The sequence below is a fragment of the Cebus imitator genome, unplaced genomic scaffold (assembly GCF_001604975.1).
Source record: "Cebus imitator isolate Cc_AM_T3 unplaced genomic scaffold, Cebus_imitator-1.0 Scaffold18, whole genome shotgun sequence".
Classification (NCBI taxonomy): Eukaryota; Metazoa; Chordata; class Mammalia; order Primates; family Cebidae; genus Cebus; species Cebus imitator.
Window position 1 is genome coordinate 5,527,151 of NW_016107333.1, and position 20,933 is coordinate 5,548,083.

Genomic DNA, 20,933 nt, shown 5'->3' on the forward strand with positions numbered 1-20,933 from the left:
GAGGGGAGGGGGAGAGGGGAGAGGGGAGAGGAGAGAGGGGAGAAGAGGGATAGTTTGATAGAGACAAATGCCTTGAGGGCATGTTGTAGAATAAGCAAATTTGTACCAGGAAGAGGGAAAATCAGGTCTGGGCAAGAAGGTCTAAAACATGTACAAAGTTTCAATTATGCAGGATGAAGAAGTTCTAGAGATCTGCTGACAGCATGATACTTACAGTTAACAATACTGTACTGAACACTGAAAATCTGTTAAGAGGGCATATCTCATGTTAAATTGTGTTTTTCAACCGCAATTTTATTTTTATTTATTTATTTATTTATTTTGAGACAGAGCCTCACTCTTTTTGCCCAGGCTGGAGTGCAGTGGTGTAATATTGGCTCACTGTAACCTCTCCCTCCCAGGTTCAAGGTATTCTCCTGTCTCAGCCTCCTGAGTAGCTGGGACTAGAGGCATCCACCACCATGCCTGGCTAATTTTTGTGTTTTTAGTAGAGTCCTGGTTTTACCATGTTGGCCAGACTGGTCTTGAACTCCTGACCTCAAGTGATCCTCCAGCCTTGGCCTCCCAAAGTGCTAAGATTACAGGCATAAGCCACCATGGCCCAGCCGTGTTTTTTCACCACAATTTTAAAAAAGGCATGAAACAGCAAAACAGCATAGCCTGTCTGGGAATCTGCAAGGAGACCACTGTTGCTGGAGATGATGGGGAAAAACATGGAGAAGAAGGAGACGCTGGAGAACAGAATAAGAAGCCAGATCAGAATGGCCTTTGCAACTAATGTTTGGGCTTTTAATCTTCTAGGCAATGAGGAGCCACAGAGAAGCAGGATCATAGTTGCATTATGGTGCAGCACCTCAGGTGGCAGTGTGGGGAGAGATGGAGTTAACAGGGGTAAGCAGTCTAGCTGAGACCAAAAGGCCAGGGCTAGGGAAAGGCCAGGGCTAGGCAGTCTTGGTACCAGGGCAAGACTGCCTTCTAAAACACTTACTGCTCTCTGGAGTTGCTTGGTTAGTTAACTTTCTGTTAATTTTCTCAAAATACAAGAGTCTGCTATCTGGAGTTAGTTAACTTTCTATTAACTTTCTCAAAATACAAGAGTCAAGACAGCGCCTTCTATACAGCAGGTGCTCAGCAATTAACTGCTAAATCAATGAACAAATCCCTTGAGGGCAGGAACCCTGCCAAATCACATATATACATTCCTCAACACTTTCAGTAGAATGTTATATATGAAGGATGCTCAAAGACATGTGTTTTTTTGTTTTGTTTCTTTCCTTTTTTTTTTGGTACATGTCCTGGATTTTTCCAAATAATGACATCAAATTTTCTTGGTGGAAAGTCCAAAAACTGAATGTTTCCAACCATCAGCTTTGCACAACCCACCTGGGCATCTAGCAATCCAGTTGGGCACTTTCTGCTTTGTAAATCATTGCTGGGAACAAAGCCTGGCAATCAGAGCTCAGCTGTGGTTGTGCTAACAATGGTCTGGACAGCCAGTGACACCTTGGCCCTCCTATGTTTGTGCAACAGCATCAACGTGCATCACAAGGGAAGTACTTCATTCTCTTGAGCTGCAGCCACTGCCAGAGGCAAGTCAGCAGGCTAATGCCTCCTCATACTGCCTCACAACCCATAACCAGTACCTTTGGGGAAAATTCCCCCCCCAGAGGAAGGACAAAGGGGTTTAATTTCTCTGTTAAATGAAGAACCAGTAAAAGGACAGTTCTATAGCTCTTCTGAGTAGAATAAATCAGGCTCAAGACATGCACTTGACTGACTCATTGCCATGGTCTGCACAGGTCTTCAACTGCCGGTTTTAAGTCAGATGCCTGCTCACAGGGGCTCGCCCAACAATAGGCCGGCTTTAGAAGTGTTCTGTACCCCTGAGAAACAGGACCTTGATGAAGTCTTCACTGATGTCAATCAAGAATCCTTTCTGGGGGGATTCACACTGTATTCACTACACATGGGCATAAGCACAGGCAGGAAACCAAGACTCAGGTCTGGGTACAAATCCTGACATCCACTTGCCAGCTGTCTGGCTTCAAGTAAATGATTTAACCTTTCTCAGTTTTCTCATTTGTAAAATGGGAATAATACCTCCATCTTACAGAGTTCCAAAGGGATTCAAAATGAGTGAATCCACAGAACACAACAAACATGGGACCTGATACCCAATAGTCTTTATTTAATATTTATTTATTACAGACAGAGTCTCACTCTGTTGCCCAGGCTGGAGTGCAGTGGCACAATCATGATCATAGCTCACTATAGCCTCAAACTTCCTCTTGTCTCAGCCTCCCAAGTTGTGCATGACCTGGCTAATTTTTTAATTTTTTGTAGATGCAGGGTCTCACTATATTGCCCAAGCTTGTCTTGAATTCTTGGGCTCAAGTAATCCTCCTGCCTTCACCTCCCAAAGTGCTGGGATTAAGGTCATAAGCCACCATGCCCAGCCCCAACAAGCATTTAATGAATGCTCATTTCTTCCCTTACCCCGAGTAAGTGGAGTGGAAGGCTGGTGAAAAGCAGCCTTATATGGAGCAGGCCTCATGGGGTACCACACACAAGGAGAAGAAAGCAGCTCATGGGAGGGAAAGCATGGAAACCGACAGTTAGCAGCTTCTGCCTCTTCTATTCTTGAAAGTTACACAATGTGAGTGACAGAGGCTGTCCCAAGTACATAAAGGAAGCTAATCTGTTTGCAAAGGAAGGAAATAGCATAGGATGAAGATTGTAAGTTGTTTGAAGCTTCTTTCCTAATTACCACTCATAATGAAAATTTAATTGCCAAGTTAAAAGCAAATTTCACTTTTTCTGTCACAGAATCTCTGCAGAAACTGGTACATTTTGTTTGAACAGGAAATCAAAGTTATTTTAATGCTTAAATGAGATCTAAGAAGAGGCAGATGTTTCACTGGGAATAACAAGCTTCAGAACTCTGCTTTACTGCGTTGTAGCAATTCATGGCTACAGGGAGAAAGAAAATCTGTTTTAAGCTGAGTAAACCGAAGGAATGCAAATCCAAGAAGCCCAGTGTTAGGCACTCTGGGGACGAGGCGGGGAGAGGGTGGTACAGAGAGACAATTTCTGGTATAGAGGCACTTATAATTGAGTAAGAGAGAGAAAACCAGGAAATATCCCAAGATTAAGAAACTGAAATTTAAAAATCTTTGGGTCATGGAAGAAGAGCAAGAAACAAAACACTCACTGTTGCCTCAATTCTGACCCACATCAGCATCAGCTCAGTCAGAAGAACTACTCACCTGTAAGGTGCTGGTGAGGAAGTTGTCTTGGGAGACGATGTCTACAAAGAAGTCAGCGGGGATCTCACCAAGCTGGTGGTACAGGATGGAGATGAGGTTGATGTAGAGGGCGTGGTGCTTCACCATGGCTGCTTCTGACCGGCACAGGAGGTTCAGGAGCTGCTTCCAATGCTCAAATGCCTCATACACATTCCCCAGCAGGAAGCACACAAAAGCAAACTGGAGTTCACCTGAAAGGTGCAGAGAGAAGAAGTGATTCTCAGGGAGAGGAGAACCAGCTGACACTCTCCATCACTGTTCACAAGGTCATCAATTCTACTGGATTTCAGCAATAAGTGACCTTTTATTCCTGTCACTCCTGCAGAGCCTCGCATGGGATTTTGCACTTAATAGGTACTCAATAAATGTTTGCTGAACTGCTATGAATTAAAGCCCTGGGAAACCAACCTGTGGCTTTGGATTTCTGTAATATCAGATTGCAAGAGAAAAGGTATTCCTAGTATTTTCCTGGCATTTTAAGTTTACAAAATGTGTTCATGGGTATTATGCCAAGTGGATCTCAAACTGGCTGCCCATGAAAATCACTGAGAGCCTGTTAAAAGTAAAGTTACCCAAGCTTCACCCTCAGGTTCTGGTTGAGAAGAGGTGATGGGGCCTTTGTATCTGTAGCTCTAACAAGCTTCCTGGGTGCTTCTGATACGGATGGTCTGCTCCAGGGTCATGGAAATGCTGCACTACACCATGTAACCCTCAGCCCAATTCCACCAGGCAATCAGGAAGGTGGTATTTGCCTCATTTTATAGATGAAGTCAAGGGCTTGCTCAAGGCCACGCACATCTAATGCTTCACAATGTGGGCAATGGAAAGATAAAACAGATTTGCTATTGGGTGGGAACACTTCTAGAACCTCCCACAAAAGACAAATTCATGAGTACTTATTCCAGGGTCAGCCTGCCAGCCATATTATTTTTGTTTGTTTAATCACAGGGCTCTGTGATTTAATCTCTATGAGCAGCTTGGGGCTAAGAGCATGGGCTCTGGAGCCAAACTGCCTAGATTCAAATCTTAGCTCTACGACTTAGCAGCTGTGTGACCTTGGGCAAGTTACTTAATCTATTAAGGCCTCAATTTCCTTATTTGAGGGTTGCAGTAAAGATTAAATGAATGGATATAGTACACTTAAAGCATTTAGAATAACACGTGGCACTAAGTAGCACTCAAAAAATATTATATTCCCGATTTCTATCAGATGCTCATCTCAAACAAAGAGACCTGATGATCCAGACACCACTGTCTCTGGGCAAGTAACTGGGTCTCTGGTTACCACAGAAATACGGCTACTGATCACAGACATTCTCTCTAGCTTCAAAGGTGGCTGTAAATTTAATGAGGTATACATACATGTGGACCATAAAAAGAGAGGTACTCAGCACTAAATACCTCTTCAAATGCATGGCGTTTGATCTCTGCCACCTCCAGAGACCTGGAAAAACTAGCTCCCTGTTCCTAAGTATATGGAACTAAGTCTGATTTGTGTGAATAGCTACCTGGTTTAGATATTTTGGATGTCTGACCAATATTTTCAAATACAGTCAAATCTTCTTTGTGTAATATAGGTTAATGATTTGCTTCTTCAACTGGCTGTACTTGGTTAGTTTGTGAAACTAAGTATTAGGGTATTCTTTGCATTTAGGACATATATTTAAAATTGTGCATTTCTGACCTTGTCTAAAATAAAATTATGACACCAAAAATAATTTCAAAGAGCTGTGATGCAGATTCAAAATTATCCCTGGACAGGTCGGGTGACAAAGATAATTCTAGTCCTTTAAGAGGTCAATGGAGGAGGATAGCTTGAGCTCAGGAGTTTGAGACAAGCTTGGGCAACACAGGGAGACCCTATCTCTACCAAAAATAATTAGTTGAGCATGGTGGGACACACCTGTGGTCCCAGCTACTTGGGAGGCTGAGATGGGAGGCTCACTTGAGCCCAGGAGGTTGAGGCTGCAGTGAGCTGTGATCATGCCACTGCACTCCAGCCCATGTCAGTGAGACCTTGTCTCAAAAAAAAAAAACAACCACAACCAACGAAGTTACTCCTGTAACAGACCTTTTCACAAGATACATTTTGAATAACTGAAATGTTTAAGAAGTAGAAAGACAGGATTTCTATTCATTCAGGAGCAAACTGCGAGGGTAGGTGAGAGGCTACAACGAGCATAGGTCTGGCCCAGAAACCAGGAGTCCTGGGTTCTGGTTTCAGTTCAGTCACTCAGTAGGCCAGATCTTTCCCTTCTGTAGGACTGGGCTCTATAAGCAGTTCCCAAACAGAAGATTATCTGCACCAGGTTCACGCCTAGGATGCCTGTTTATTTGACAGATATACAGAAGCTGCTGAAGCCCTACTCCAGATCTTTTGAATCAAAATCTCCAGGGTTAAGGGTAAAGATACACCTGTATCTTCAGCCTCCTAGCCAGGTTTAGTTACTGCTGGACTGACACGAGAAGTACTCCCTATTCTAAAACAACTCTGCTAATATCCTCCCCTTGGCCCACTCCCAAAGAGCCCTGTTCCTTCTCACCAAGCACATCCTGGGGGCTGCTGGGGAACTGCTTGTTGAGGACAGTCTCCAGGGCATAGCTCAGGTCCATGCTGTGCTTGGTTATCTCTGCTGGCGTGGCACCTGCTGGGAACATCTGTGTGGGCAGCTCTGAGAAGCGGATCTCTGTCCCAGCTCTGGGCTTCATCTCAGGTAGCCGTGCCAGGCCCTCTTGGTAGCTTTTGCACTCAGTGCCCCAGCTAGGTAGATTGTGCCCCACCCGGTCCTTGGTGTGCTTCATCGAGAGCACAGGTAGCACATCAGAGAAGGCACAGATCTGCCGGTTTTCAGGCTGTAGCTTCTCCATTGTAGCTTCGCTGATGAAGTTGGTGAGTGAGATCCACTTCTTCAGAGTGGCATATGGATAAGGCCCCAGGAACTGGTCCAGCTCCTGAAGGTTGGCCCTCATGGCTTCCACCTCAGACTCGGTGGCTGGGGACAGGTCTAACTCTTCCCTGACTGTGCTCCAGCGCAGAACTGTCAGCCCCCGCTGCTGCAGGCTAAGGAAGAAACCCATCCGAGGGCCTACTTCCTTGGGATTAGCCTTGTCCACAGAGCTATAGTGGAGGAAGTGAATGCCTGGAGGGATCATCTTCACGCCCCGGAACTTGGGTCCCACCTCCCAGGAGTTATAGTCAATCCCAAACTCTGTTCCTTTGGGCATGTTCAGGATGACCACAGTGGCCCCTTCAAAGAAGAGGCGCTTGGCTAGCTCAGGATCCATTTGCATGGCAGCCATGGGACCAGTGGTGGGTGACCAAAAGAACTATTTTTCTTTAGTCTTCCAGAACAGCTAAGAAAGAAAGAAATCAGTTAATTAGATCGTGGGGAAAGATGCTTTATTTGCTAACCATTCTGTATGTGCCAGATATTCAATTAGACCCCTGTCATATTTCCCTTAATCCTCATGACAACCATGCATTGAGTTTACAGATGAGGAAAATCAGAACGAAAAGAAACAATTTTTGACTGGGTATGGTGGCTCATGCCTATAATCCCAGCACTTTGGGAGGCTGAGACAGGCAGATAACAAAGTCAAGAGATTGAGACCATCCTGGCCAACATGGTAAAATCCCATCTCTACTAAAAATTAATACAAAAATTAGCTGGGCGTGGTTGCACGCGCCTGTATTCCCAGCTACTAGGGAGGCTGAGGCAGGAGAATCACTTGAACCCAGGAGGCAGAGGTTGCAGTGAGCCAAGGTTGAGCCCCTGCACTCCAGCCTGGTGACAGAACGAGACACCATCTTAAAAAAAAACAACAATAACAACAAAAAAATTTGTGTTTTGGTTTAACATGCAAGGACACTCACTTCACTGCTATGATACCAGTGAAAAAAAGTGACATGCTTATGGTCATACCAGGACCCAAATTAGAATCTGGGTACCCAGCCTGCAGGCCAGTGTTCTTCTGTCCACCATCCACTCTTAGTATCTTCTCAGGTCTCTTTCTCACAACAGAAGGTGAGAGTGGAAAATGCCTGGATGGCTCACTCTAAACTGTAACTATGCCTAATCATTTGAAGCTACAACTCTGCAGGAAACTATTCCAAAAGATTTGGAAAGATTAAATCAAGTACATATCCAGTTTCTCGTAAGCCTCAGGGAAGGCCCAGAAACGGACAGAAGGTAGAAAGTGGAGGCTCAGCATCTAAAATTTGTTCGAGGTCTAGAGAGCTTTTCAACCACAAATCTCCTCTTCTTTCACTCATAAAAAACCTAAACTCCAGGGAGTGAAACAACTTCCTAAAGAGCCCACAATCAGTGGTGGCTCTGGATCATTCATCCAGAATGAATTCAGGTGATAAAGCTAGCCTAGGAAGAGAAAGCTGGCCAGAAGAGAAAGAACTTAGTACACTTATTTTACCTACTTCTGAATGTCCCAGACAGTGCCTCTGGGATATTGGCAAGAATGGTTCCAACATGAACAAATGTAAACAAACCATTATCTAATCTTCTAGTCCTAAAATACCTACCTACCTTATTAATCTAACAAATACTTACTGAGTGCCTGCACTTTGCCAGGCCCCTGAAGAAACAACAGAGATTAAGACAGTCACTGCCCTCTAGGCCATTCCAATCTAGCCAGATGTACAAACAAGATGTCAAAATTTCAAACACAGAAAACCTGCTGCCTGTTGACCTGTTTATTTGCTCTTTTTTTTTTTTTTTTTTTTTTTTTTTTTTTTTTTTTTTTTTTTTTTTTTTTTTTTTTTTTGAGACAGGGTCTTGATCCATCACCCAGGCTGGAGTGTAATGGCATGATCTTGGCTTACTACATGCTCCACCTCCTGGGTTCAAATAATTCTCATGTCTCAGCCTCCCGAGTAGCTGAGACTACTGGTGTGCACCACCACACCTGGCTAACTTTTGTATTTTTAGTAGAGACAGGGTTTCACCATGTTGCCCAGGCTGGTCTCGAATGCCTGTCCTCAAGTGATCCACCCGCCTCAGCCTCCAAAGTGCTGAGATTACAGGTGTGAACCATCATGCCCAGCCCTGTTTACTCTTTTTACTTAAAATGAATAAATAATTAAAAACAGTGTGGAAAGGAAAACCAATCCTGTTCCAAAAATAAGAGTACATTTTATCATCATTACCCCAAAACCACTACAAATGACTCTTACCCTGAATCAACATTTTTACCCCCAAACTGCAAGTCACAATCCATCAATGGATTAGGAAATCAATGTAATGGTCTCAACCAGCATTATTTTTAAAATGAAAATAACAGAACTTTTGAATATCACAATACATCATAAGTAGTAAAGCTAAGTACCCTTTTCTGGAGCTTTGTGTGTTTGTGTGTACACTTGGTTGTGTCATAAAATGTATTTGTTACTGTAGGTCACAGTCATAAAAGTTTGAAAGACACTGCTCTAAATAATTTGTATTATCTTTCTGTTTGTAATTCTGAATTCAGAAAGTACTTAACATTTGCTGAATGAATAGAGATTCCATTTAGAATAACTTCTGATCAATTAGCCATTTTCCCTTGTGACATCTGTGTGCTCTTCCTTGATAATGACATTTCTTTCATTCTAATTCCACAAGCCTGTAATTCTATTCACTATATCTCCAGAAGCTGGCACATGGCCTGGCACAGAGAAGATGCTAGGAAAAGGTTGATTAAATATGCACCGAACTGCAGTCTACCAACCCCTGTCACTGACGGCTCTGTGAGTTCTTCACAGTCCTGGAACACCTAAAATCACATCCATCCCCCTCTCTCCACTGCCTCCCTAATCCAAGCTACCACTGTCCCTCACTCAGAGAGTGCCTGCTCCTCAATCCATTCTCCATTCAACAGCAGTATCCGTTTCAAAATGCCAATCTAATCACATCACCACCACCCATGTCAGCCTGAGTGGTTTCCCATATTGTTCTCGGAAAACCAAAATTCTTCCTATGACCTATAAAGTCTGCATGGTCTGACCTCTGGGAACCCCTTTAGCTTGTTTCACACCATGGTCCCCAAAAAGCTCTGTTCCCCTTTCGGACCCTGAAATTGGAGGCTCTCTCTCCAGATAGAAAACTCTTCCCTCTCCATTTTGTCAAATCTTTTTTCTGATCTCAGCTCACCATTCACCTCCTCAGTAAATGTTCCTTGACCCGGGGTTAGGTTAAGTCTCCTGTGACACACTCTGGTGTACCCTTCCGTTTCAATTATCACCACTGCAGTTTTGCATGTTTGATTGAGGCCTGTCACCGTCACGAGACTTGAGTCCTGCTGTATTCCTAGCACACATTAGACGCTTAGTAAATATTTATTTAATACAAGTATGATTTCCATTTTGTAAACGAGAAACAAAGGCTCAGTTCGGGAGAAGACCTCACTGGAAGTCACGCAGACAGTAGGGCAGGGCCAGGTTCAGTGCAGTAAGGGTCGACGGCCCCCAGGCTCCAAAGTTAAAAAAAAAAACGCGAAGTAACCCCGAGTGTCCCGGGAAGCCTTGGCGACGGCTTCTCAGGAAGGGCCTACAAAGACACCAGAGTCCCACAGGCAGAGAACCAGCCTCCCCGACGAGGTGGGCCTAGTTCAAGGCACTCCGCGATTCCGAGCTGAGAAGAGGGGCGGCCCGGCCACACACACACACACACACACACACACAGACACACGGAATCAGGAGAGGAAAGAGAGGCCAGGAGGCCACACTCACCGCCTCGCCCCGCGTTCCGGTACCGCGGAAACGCACCGGAAGTTCTCCTGTTTGGCGCCTGACTGGAGCAACCGAGAGAGCGGTCCCGCGGAGCCCTGGGTCGCGGGAAGAATGGCCCGTGCTTGCAGGTTCCGCCGGATCCAACGTTGCCTTTTGCTATTAGTGTCTCGTTTTAGCTTCTGAATTTTAAACAGCTTTGACTAACCTATGCATTTTATATCCCCATCCAGAAACACAGCCATCAGCCATCTTACTTTGGGCTCAAGCAGTCATCGTCACTAAAGCACCGCCAAGGCCATGGCTATCCAGTAGTAGCCAGTCAGGTGCTCGGTCACAGTCTTTGTCAGCCAATCTCTATCCTGGTCACAGTGTCTCAGCTTCCAGTCATACTCAGCCCTCGGGGAGAGCCTCAGAAACCCAGCCGCCAGCCCAGAGAACCAGCGTCCGCTGCTGCGACTGCAGCAGCAGCAGCCATTACCTCAGTCCCTCTGCCCACAATCACCCAGTGTCCTTTCTGCAGGCCAAGTCCGACATCTCAGTCAGGCTATCAGAACATGAGGGAAAGAATCTGCCTGTCTTGTTCTGCACTGTTTCCCTGGAACCTTGCACAAAGCCAGGCACAAAAGCTCTGCTCAGTACATATATTATGCATTTAGTGAATAATGACGATACCGTGGGTCTAACTCTGCACTATTAATCAGGGTTCCACCAAAGATGCAGAGCCAGTAGATCTATATTAAGTGATTTAAGGCAAATAATTGGCTTAGGTGAAGCCAGGTGCGGTGGCTCACACCTGTAATCCCAGCACTTTGGGATGCCAAGGCAGGGGGATCATGAGATCAGGAGTTTGAGACCAGCCTGGCCAGCATGGTGAAACCCCGTATCTACTAAAAATACAAAAATTAGCTGGGTGTGGTGGTGTGTGCCTGTAATCCCAGCTACTAGGGAGGCTGAGGCAGGAGAATCACTTGAACCCAGGAGGCGGGAGGTAGCAATGAGCTGAGATTGCATGACTGCACTCCAGCCTGGTGACACAGCAAGACTCCGTCTGGGAAAAAAAAGAATTGGCTTATGTGATTTTAGGGCAGGCCACTTGGGTATTTCTAATCCTTACACTAGCCTAGTAAGTAGGTATGTATATTCCCAGTTTGCAGAAGAGAAAACTGAGGTTCAAAGAGATGATGTTACACAGCCAGAGAATGGCAGAGCTAGAATGCAAACCAAGGCCTGTCTGTTCTTATCTCTGTGCTGCTGCTTCTTAGCTTGTCTGTCACATTTCCTCAGTGACAGCTGGACACACCAATCTGTCTCGGTCAAAATTTATCTCTTAGTGGGTTGCAGACTAGACAGGGCCCTGCAGTCATGTTTAATCACAATGAGCTGCTGCAGGATTAACCAGAGACAGCCTCCATCAGTCACAGTCATGCTTATCAATCTCAGCCTGTCCTGTCAAGTTTCATTTCCTGCATGAAGAAGCTCAGCTCCCTCTCCACCCATCCCCAACTCCCAGTCTTCGGTGCTGAGCTCTGTGGTCTGGTCTCAAAGTCCCCGATTTCAGTTGGGCTCACCATCTTCTCAGAGACTCCAGGGGACTGAAAACTGGGTGTAGAAGCTGTAGATGGTGACCTAGGAGTCCCACCTTTTGGGTTACATGTCCATTTAGATCAGAATGGCTCAACCTCGGCACTATTGACATTTGGGGCCAGATAAGTCTTTGTTGCAGGTGGCTGTCCTGTGCATTGTAGGATGTTTAGCAGCAGTCCTGGCCCCTACCTACTAGGCATTAGTAGCACCCCTCAGTTGTGACAGCCATTGCTAAATGTCCCTGGAGTGGCGGAGGGTTGGGGGGAAAGGAGGGATCACTCCCCCCCTCAACCCAGTTGAAAAATAATGATCTGGGTGAACTTACCTTTGATTATTCCCTGAAAGCAGAGAGGATTGCCCTTTATGGGAGGCAGAAATATAGATCAGGGTGTACGGGGCCTGAAAAATCGTATGGAGACCCATTGTTTGTAAACCAAGTCCTATTCCAGAGCCCTACGGATAACAGATTGCTAAAGGAGACCGACAGAGAAAATTCTGGGAAGGATTCATGATGTTCCTCACAGCAATTGCCTCTGACAAGACAGAAATCTGGAGAAGGCTGAAGAATCACTTTTCTCTGCATAGTCTATCATTTAACGAATTACCTTTCCAAAGAAAAGAAGTATTTAGTATTTGAAAGTATAAGGAAATGCTCAAGATATATATATATTTTTTAAAGTATTTGCAATGGTGTGTACAAGATGACTTCAACTCTGGAAAAACACATACAGATGGAAAAGACTCACTGGGGAGATTCGCAGCAATAAAGCAAAGTGGCCTGCGATGAGTTGTTTGGTGCAATAAAAGGAAAGTGTGGTGTGTGCACTTTAGGTGGTCTAAGGGATGAGTTTAGGTTTTACGTGCATGACGGCTTTTAATTTTAGTATTTTTGCATTTATTTTATGAAGACCTCCTTTCTTGGCAAATGACATAAACTTTTCATTTGTGGAAGCAATATAGTTTCCTTTTTAAATACAGTTGCTTTTAAGGTGAGTCAATTTAGTAATTTTTATTATTTTTTTGAGGCATAGTCTCTCTCTGTCACCCAGGCTGGAGTGCAGCGACACCGTCTTGGCGCACTGAAACCTCTGTCTCCTGGGTTCAAGTGATTCTCCCGCCTCAGCTGAACCTCCCAAGTAGCTGAGACTAAAGGTGCACACCACCACGCCTGGCTTTTACTCTTCTTTCAGGAAGAGGAGGGACCATGCTGTTTCTCCGCTCAGCAACCTCCTACACGTCCTGGGGCCCAAATGCTTGCTGTCTCCCTCTCCTAGAATGTGCACCTGAGTTCCTCATCTTTGTTGATTGATCCTTCTCTTCATTCAGCTCGCAGATCACCTCCTCAGGGAGGCCTTACCTGGCCACCGTATTTAAAGTGGTCTCCTTCAGTGACCTTCCTTCTCTTTTCCCTGTGTATTTCCTTCCTAGTGCTGATTACTCTGTAACTGACAGCCTGTGCTGGCATCTGTTTCCTCCACGAGCCTGTGAGTTTCTGGAAGGCAGGGACTTTTGTCTTGTTTGTGTTGTGCCTGGAGAGTCACCAAGGCCTGGACCACCCTGAGCTCCAATTATTTGTTGAATAAACATGTTCTAAGTTGGGATGTCTCCACTTCAGTTTTAGCCCTTCCCACAATGCCAACTTGTACCAGTAGCCAAGGTCAGAGAGAGAGAGACAGAGAGAGAGAGAGAGAGAGAGAGACAGAGAGAGACAGAGAGAGAGACAGAGACAGAGACAGGAGAGAGGAGAGGTGCGAAGGAAGTATGGTTCGGCATTAAACACATTTATTTCACTTTTATTGAGTATACAAGAACAGAGAGCACACGCATACAGCACGGAGCACTGAGGTGGGGGAGCATGGGGACGAGAGAGGAGAGAAGGGTGTGAGTAAAAAGGAACAGGACAGCATCGCAATTGATTGTTAAGGTGCTTTTGAAAAAAAAAAAAGTATTTCGAGTGATGTTGCTCATGCAATTTCAGGCCGGTCTTGGAATGTGCTTGTAGGATTCAAAAACTGAAACAGGTCCTGGCACTTCCTATACCCTCAGATGAAAAAGATCCGGAAAAAACAAAATAAGAGAAAATGAAGACCCGTGAGATGGCAGAGTAGAAAAAGACCCTGGAGAGCATCTGGTTCTCTCTGCTTATTTTGCAAGTCGGGAAACTGAGGCCCAAGAAGGGGAAGAGGGATAGCCTGATGTCACATGGTGTTAGGAGCTGAGCTAGGATGGTCACGCAGAACTCCTGACCGCCCTCCAGGACTTTTCCCACTATGCTACGTGGTCTCCTGGGTGGAGAGGCGGCACAGAGGATGAGAAACAAAAAAGAGAAAAGTAGGTTGAAGACAGACAAGACAAACATCTCTATTCTCTACAAAGAGGAGGATGGGGAGGAAACAGTGCCCTAGATTCTAGCTTTGCAGGTCCCCTCCTCCCTAGTGGCACTGCCTGCGTCTCCATAGAAGGAAGGTCAGAGCATCCATGGGATGGTGATCTCCCAAAACCCAGGTGGCCCACAAGCTCCACAAGCTAAGCCTGGTCACGTCATCCCTGCCCTGAAGCCAGGTGCACAATCCAGAACAAGGACCCTCCCTCTGAGTGTGTCCACTGTGCTCAGGACTCCTGGCTCCTGCAAAGATGAGCTCCTGGACCAAAGTTGGCCCAAAGAGGATAGAGCCACCACTCCAGCTCTTGACCCAGAAAGAGAGTTAACAAGGGCAGGAAGAAGGTTCTGTGGCTTTCCCACCAGGACTGCAGAAAGAACCCGGTGTATGGAAAGTGTGCTGCTGCACTTAGGGGGGTTGGAGTGGGCCCACTGGCCCACATCACGGGGAATGCAGCTGATTCTGCTGCCCCACTGAACTTCCCACTTGCCCAGAGAAGCAAATGCTGTTCTGATTTCCTGCCCTGCCTCAGGCCAGCACCAGCTAAGCAGCTAAGGTGCATGCCATCACTGACAAGCCAACCAAGGGGGCGCATCTGGGCCACCTGGGAGTATCCCTGGGCAATGCCCTATAGGTTGGCAAGAGTGGGGAGATGCTCTCAGATGTTCCAGCCATGGTTGAAATATAAAGCTGGCTTGGGTGGCTTCTCAGGCTCCACCCTCCCCTCCTACCTTCTCCTTCAGCCTGAGAATAGTCCCTGGCACAAGCAGATAATCAGTAAATACTTGTGGAATAACTTTATTAACTGCTTGAGAAAGAGGCCTGGGAGGTAAATGGAACTGAGAAATGAGCAGTGCAGTGGGACATTTTCCCTCATCAAGGAGCACTTGCTGAGCTCAGAGAAGTAGCTTGTGACAGGCAGGCTTGAGGAAGCCCACATGTGGCAGAGGGCAATGCCAAGCTTGCAACGGGAGCTTCTTGAAGGGCTCCTGTGGTCTTGGGGCAATTTCTGGGCACAAGCCCAGAGCTCAGATGTTCACTGAGAGGGAGGTCTCTAAAGCCAAGTTCTGATGCAGAGCTGGAGCCTTTGAGCAGTACCGCCTGTCTCGCTCAGCTTTGACAGGGGAGCCCTTTGCAAATACAGTTTTGGATCTCAGGGTCTGCCCCATGCAGCCCCCTTACCATGGCTACTTTGGCCCCAGAAGAAGAAATGATTCGGAACAAATGATTCAGACGGGGTAGAGGAAAAGACTGAGCTGAGAATGTTTAGACAGGTTCAAGCCACCATCTTCTACTATGGCTGGGAGCACCACGTCCCTTTGGATATATACATATGGAGTTGGTTATTATAATGGGGTCAGGGAAGGGCAGGATGTGGAAAAAAAAAAAAGAGAGAGAGAGAGAGAGAAAGAGAAGACTGAAAACCAAGGCAATCCCCATAGGGAGGTAGGAGGACTAAGCCAGGAACCTCTACTGTGGGAACTTCAGCAGCAGAGTCCCAAACTGGGGACCCCGTGCCTGAGCACAGACCAGGCCCTGACTGCTACTACTATCTGGGGGGCAGGGAGAAGGCATCTCGGACTGGCATTTTGGGGACATCTGCGTTGCGTCTTTCTTGCCAAACCTCCACCTCTTCATTATGGGGTCCCACCCCTCCCCACCAATCAACCAATTACAAACACCACACACAGTATTACTACACTGAACCCATCAGCCCCTACTGTGAGCCAAGCCACACCCAGAGTCCAGGTCTCCTTAGCTGGGCCAGTTCAGTGAGATCTAGGAACCTCAGGATACATCAATCACAGATAATTACAATGTTAGAATGTCAGCTTCATACTTACCAGCACTGTTTATTTTAATATTTGTTTCCTGTTATATGTAATATACATAACTTAAAAGCACATCCGTACAAATCTCCTACAAGCTGCACCTTCATCATGAGAAACCATAAACATACAATGTCTACTTCCCTTCCTGTGGCTTCATTTTCTGTACTTGCTTTCTTTCCTTTTCCTCATTTCAAAGGAGAGTCATCCGCAGTGGCCCTCAGCAGGACCAGGACACAGAGGGTGAGGCATGTGGGGTGGGGGAAGGGGGAGGAAGAAGCCGAGACAGAAAGTGACAGCAAGACATTGAGAGTTGAGGGTGAGGGGAGGCGGGAGAGAGGATGGTGGATTTTGCAGCCCAGTGTCAAGATCCAGAAAGTAAGAATCCAGTGTTCCTTCTCTTTCTTTCCAAGTGGGGAATTTTCTTTCTTTCTTTCTCAGAAAATGGTTGGCTGTGCATGTCTTGCTGCTGCGACTTCTCTTGCTTTGCTGCGTGAGTGTTTTCCTTTGCATTCGAGTGGGCAACAGAGATGCTGGAGAAGAACAAATGGAATCGCTTGTCTGCTAACTGCAACGTGCAGAAGCAGGGTGGGCGGGACTTCTACAATCATCGTGGTCTGGCTTGCTTTTGTTATTTGGCAGGGGGAAAGGGGTGAGCAAGGGATTATGGTTATTATAATTTTTTTTCCTGGAAAAAAAAAAATTCCACCAGTTCTTCAATTTGTCTGCAAAGGAAATGTAGGTGTTCAGATGTTGGTTGTTGCTATCGGCCAACTGCTCTGCCAGCCCCAGCAGCAGTGCAAGGACGCGGTGTTTCCTGTATATATATCTATATCTCTATATATCTATATATATATGCTTTTCCCTTCCCAGTCTCTCGTTAGTGACAGTACGTCGCAGCTGGGACGTCGGTGTTGCGTTGGAGAATCCAGAATGAAGGCCCCTTCTTAATGGTTCTCTGGCTTGGGTTGGACCAGAAATGCCAGGATCTCTTCACAGAGGTCAGGATTCCTGGAAGCCAGAGGTATGGGGAAGAAAGAGGGGTAAAGGAAGGAAGAGGACAAGAAACGTTAGTAACTTCTGTCACTCGTTTTTAAATATATGGCAAGAGGTTGTTTTTGCTACCCTTTACCGTATGCCCTTTATTGTGACTCAGCAAGGTAGGGTGACTTGCACCTGTAATCTCAGCTACCTGGGAGGCTGAGGTGGGAGGATCTCTTCAGGTGAGAATTTGAGGCTGTAATGTGTAATGATCATGCCTGTGAATAGCCATTGCACTTCAAGAAGCCACATCTGTCGGACTCCAGAGCCCGTGTGTGTTTGCTCGCTTGTTTCCAGGGAGGTGATGATCTTTTACTTTGCCCTGAAAATGTGTTAAATGTCCTTTAACACTGAGAAGCTAAGATCATCATCGTTTCACTTTTTCTTCCTGTCTTTTGTCAGTTCTAAGAAATGTTTAGTCACGATTGCAGATGTTCATTTTTCATTTGTTTTTCCTTTTTGTTGTCTGTGGGCCTGTTGTATCCTGGAGATTAAACCACAGACAGCCATGTTTAAATAAAGAAATGGAGCCTGGCTTCCAGGTTTGGCTCCAAAACTCAGTATTTAAGGGAACAGGCTCTGAAATCAGACTCCCTAAGTTCAAATCCCACTCTATCGGCCTGCCAGCTCTGTAATCTTGGGTGAGTTACTTAACTTCCTTTACTTAAAAAAATTTTTTAAGAGATGAGTCTTACTATGTTGCTCAGGCTGGAGTGCAGTGGCTATTCAGAGTCATAATCAATGCACATTACCACTTTGAATTACTGGCCTCAAGTGATCCTTCTGCCTCAGTCTCCAAGTAGCTGGGATTACAAGTGCACGCCACAGTGCCTGGCAAGTTTCTTAACTTCTTTAAGCCTCAATTGCTTCCTCTGTAAAATGGGTCCTGCCTCCTATCATAGGGAGGAATCAAAGCAAGGGCCATATAGTAAGTGCTGAATAAATACTGGCTGTTCTTATCATTACGATGGTTGCTGTTGTTAATTAACCACACACTACTCTGATCTTCTTTGGGGGCAAGGGCTGTCTTTTGACTCTTGTCTTTTCAGTGTCCAACACTGTGCCTGGCACAAAACAACTACTCAAAACCATTTAACACATGAAATATCATTTCTGCTGCTTGCATACAGTCAAGTGCTAATGGAATAGCAGAAAACAGATCTTTCTTGGCTCATTTGACAGATAGGAAAACTGAGACCCAGGGACTTCACTGGCTTAGTAAGTTGGCAAAACCAAGACTAGAGCCCAAGGTTCCTGTTTTGGAACAGGTCCATTTTTTACTATTCAATTTTGGAAGGTTTGGAAGCACTAGGAAGCTGGGCAAGTGCTGCCCTCTTGTGGGCAGTGTTTGGGAGACAGGCCCTCTTGGAAGGAGGTGAGCCAGTGGTAGAAGATGGAGCAGAAGCCAGATGTCTGACCTGGGAGGTTGCAGGGAGAGAAGGGAAAAGGTTCTGTGTGAGATGGGTGACTTTCTACACTCATAGCAAGACCTTCAAGAAGGAAGAACTTTAAGAAGGAAGATGAGTCAACTGGAGCAGGGACAGATGTTTTAGAGAATTCAGGGAGGGAAGAGAAGATGAAGACCAGCCACATGAACACCCTCATGGAGACAGAGCATCAAGCACTAGGCTGGTGGTGGACAATTATGGTCTGACTTTCTCACTGCACTCTTTGACCCCTAAACATGGAAAAACCTCAGAGGGACAAGGAAACAGGTTCACCTTGCTGAACACCTTCTGTAGGCAAGACATGATCCAGTACATCACAGGTGCTGTTTAGTTATTACAGCAACTCCAATTTATAAATTAATGACATTTTACAGATGAGGAAACTGAGGTCAGAGAGGTTCCTCTGGGCACACAGCTACCAAGTTATTTCCAGCTCCAAAGCCAGCCTGCCTGCCTTCTTTCCTTCCTTGCTTCCTTCCTTCCTTCCTTCCTTCCTTCCTTCCTTCCTTCCTTCCTTCCCTCCCTCCTTCCTCCCTCCCTCTTCCTTTTTCTCTTTGTCTCTCTCCTCCCTCCCTCTCCCTCTTTTTCTTTTTCTCTCTTCCCTCCCCTCTCCCTCCTTCTCTCCCTCCCTCTTTCTTTTCTTTTCTTTCTTTCCTTTCTTTCTTTTTTCTCTCTTTCTTTCTTTTTCTTTCTCTCTTTCTTTCTTGAGACAGGGTCTTGCTCTATCGTCAGGTTGGAGTGCAGTGGCGCAATTGTAGTTCATTGCACCCTCGACCTCCTGGACTCAAGCAATCCTCCTGCTTCAACTTCCCAAGTAGCTGAGACTACAGGTGCCAGTCACCACACCCAGTTAATCTTTTAAATTTTTTATAGAAATGAAGGTCTCATTATAATGGCCAGGCTGGTCTTGAAACCCTGGGCTCAAGTAATCCTCCTGCCTTGGCCTCCCAAAGTGCTGGGATTACAAGTGTGAGCCATTGTGCCTGGCTGCTGGTCAAAATTGAGTAGTATTCTTTCTACGCAATTTTACTACATCCTCACTGGGCATTGGGGTTTTTATTTTTTATTTTTTTCCTTACAGTGACAGGCTGCACTTTAAGTTTGTGCATCAATTAATGAAGTGGGTGCCCTATAAGTCAATGTAATCATTATTCTGGGTATATGGGATGTCTTCATAACCCCACAGACACTTCAGAAGTACCAGAGACATCTAAACAATACAGTGCTATGATTTCTTCTTCTTGGTTTATTACAGCACAGCATGGTCCCTGCATGCAGCATTTTGTTAGCCTACTTCAAGTAGTAATAGTAATCATAACGAACTTTTATTAAGCACTACTATGTGCCAGGCACTGTGCTATCTACCATGCTGCATGGATGATCTCGGTAGCCCTATGAGACAGATGTTATGAAAGATGAGTGTCGGCCAGTTACCCCTGCAATCCTAGCATGTTGGGAGGCCAAAGAGGGTGGGATCACCTGAGGTTAGGAGTTCGAGACCAGGGTGGCCAACATGGTGAAACCCCATCTCTACTTAAAATACAAAAAAATTAGCCGGGCATGGTGGCATGCGCCTGTAATCCCAGATACTCAGGAGGCTGAGGCAGGAGAATTGCTTGAACCCAGGAGGCAGAGGCTGCAGTGAGCCGGGATCACACCACTGCACTTCAGCCTCGGGGACAAGAGCAAGACTTCATCTCAAAAAAAAGAAAAAAAGAGAGTGTGGTGAGAAGGTTAAAACCATTTTGTTTTTTAGTCTAACAGGTTGGGTTTCACTCGCTAATCAGTCAATCATGTTCACAGCTTCATGACTGCGAGCAAGCCACTTAACATCTCTGAGCCTCAGTTTCCTCATTTGTAAAATGAATGAGCAGGTAACAGTGCTTGTGTTGAGTGCACGGCATGGTGCCTGGCACCGCATAAGCTTTCCATAAATTATGGCAATTGTCATTACTGTGATGATCATTGCCATTTGGCTGACGAGGAAACACAGGCTGAAAAGGTTAAATGATTTGCTAAAGGTCACACAGCTAATAAAGGGCAGGGCTTGAGACTCTGCAGGATTACAGAGCTCTTCCTTGGGGTACCACGAGGCATCTATTCATGAAGCCAATGTTTCCAGGCACTTTAAAAAGGAGTTTTCTAATTCAGAAGAGACATCTTCCAGAATGAGTGAGTCCGGCTGTATTACGAGTCAGACGTGGGTTCTACTTGACCATAACTACCGGTAAAGCATGTGGGCAGAAAAAGCAAGGGAGAGAAACTGCTGGCTTGCCAGGGCAACATAAAGAAGGTGACCTTTACAGAACAACCCAGAAGACACAGATGCTGCATGGTGGTGCATAGGGCAATGGCAGCAAAGAAAGAATTAAAGAGAAGCTAGGAGGAGGGAATGAGACAGCAAAGGGAGCAGCGAGGTGGGCAGATGTGAAAGACTGCATGGTGGTGGGGCAGGCAGGATGTGGAGGCCGGGAGGAGAGCTCCGAATGGCTAGGGAAAAGGGAAGGCGGGAGCCTGGGGGTCTGGTTCTGAATGCCCTGGGAAAGATGAGGAGGCGTGAGAGAGGGGATGGAGAAGAGATGAGAAACACACAACAGATAACCCCAGGAAAGCAAATCGCCAGA

At 45.9% G+C, this 20,933-nt stretch overlaps 2 protein-coding genes across 23 annotated transcripts in view; both read right to left on the minus strand.

Moving 5' to 3' along the window:
- AAR2 (AAR2 splicing factor) overlaps positions 1–10,187 on the minus strand; it is a 23,752-nt gene extending 13,565 nt beyond the window's left edge. Inside the window, exons 1-3 of the mRNA XM_017512744.2 lie at positions 10,027–10,187; positions 5,849–6,659; positions 3,267–3,496 (exon numbers count right to left, since the gene is read on the minus strand). Of these exons, the coding sequence (XP_017368233.1) occupies positions 3,267–3,496; positions 5,849–6,605 (987 nt within the window). The 5' untranslated portion in view covers positions 6,606–6,659; positions 10,027–10,187. The remainder of the gene's footprint in view (positions 1–3,266; positions 3,497–5,848; positions 6,660–10,026) is intronic.
- Positions 10,188–13,377: 3,190 nt separating this feature from the next.
- Positions 13,378–20,933, minus strand: part of EPB41L1 (erythrocyte membrane protein band 4.1 like 1) — a 145,148-nt gene continuing 137,592 nt past the window's right edge. For all 22 annotated transcript variants that reach the window (XM_017512755.2, XM_037732842.1, XM_017512890.2 and 19 more), the window contains one exon: positions 13,378–16,831. In XM_017512755.2, the coding sequence (XP_017368244.1) occupies positions 16,823–16,831 (9 nt within the window). In that variant the 3' untranslated portion in view covers positions 13,378–16,822. The remainder of the gene's footprint in view (positions 16,832–20,933) is intronic.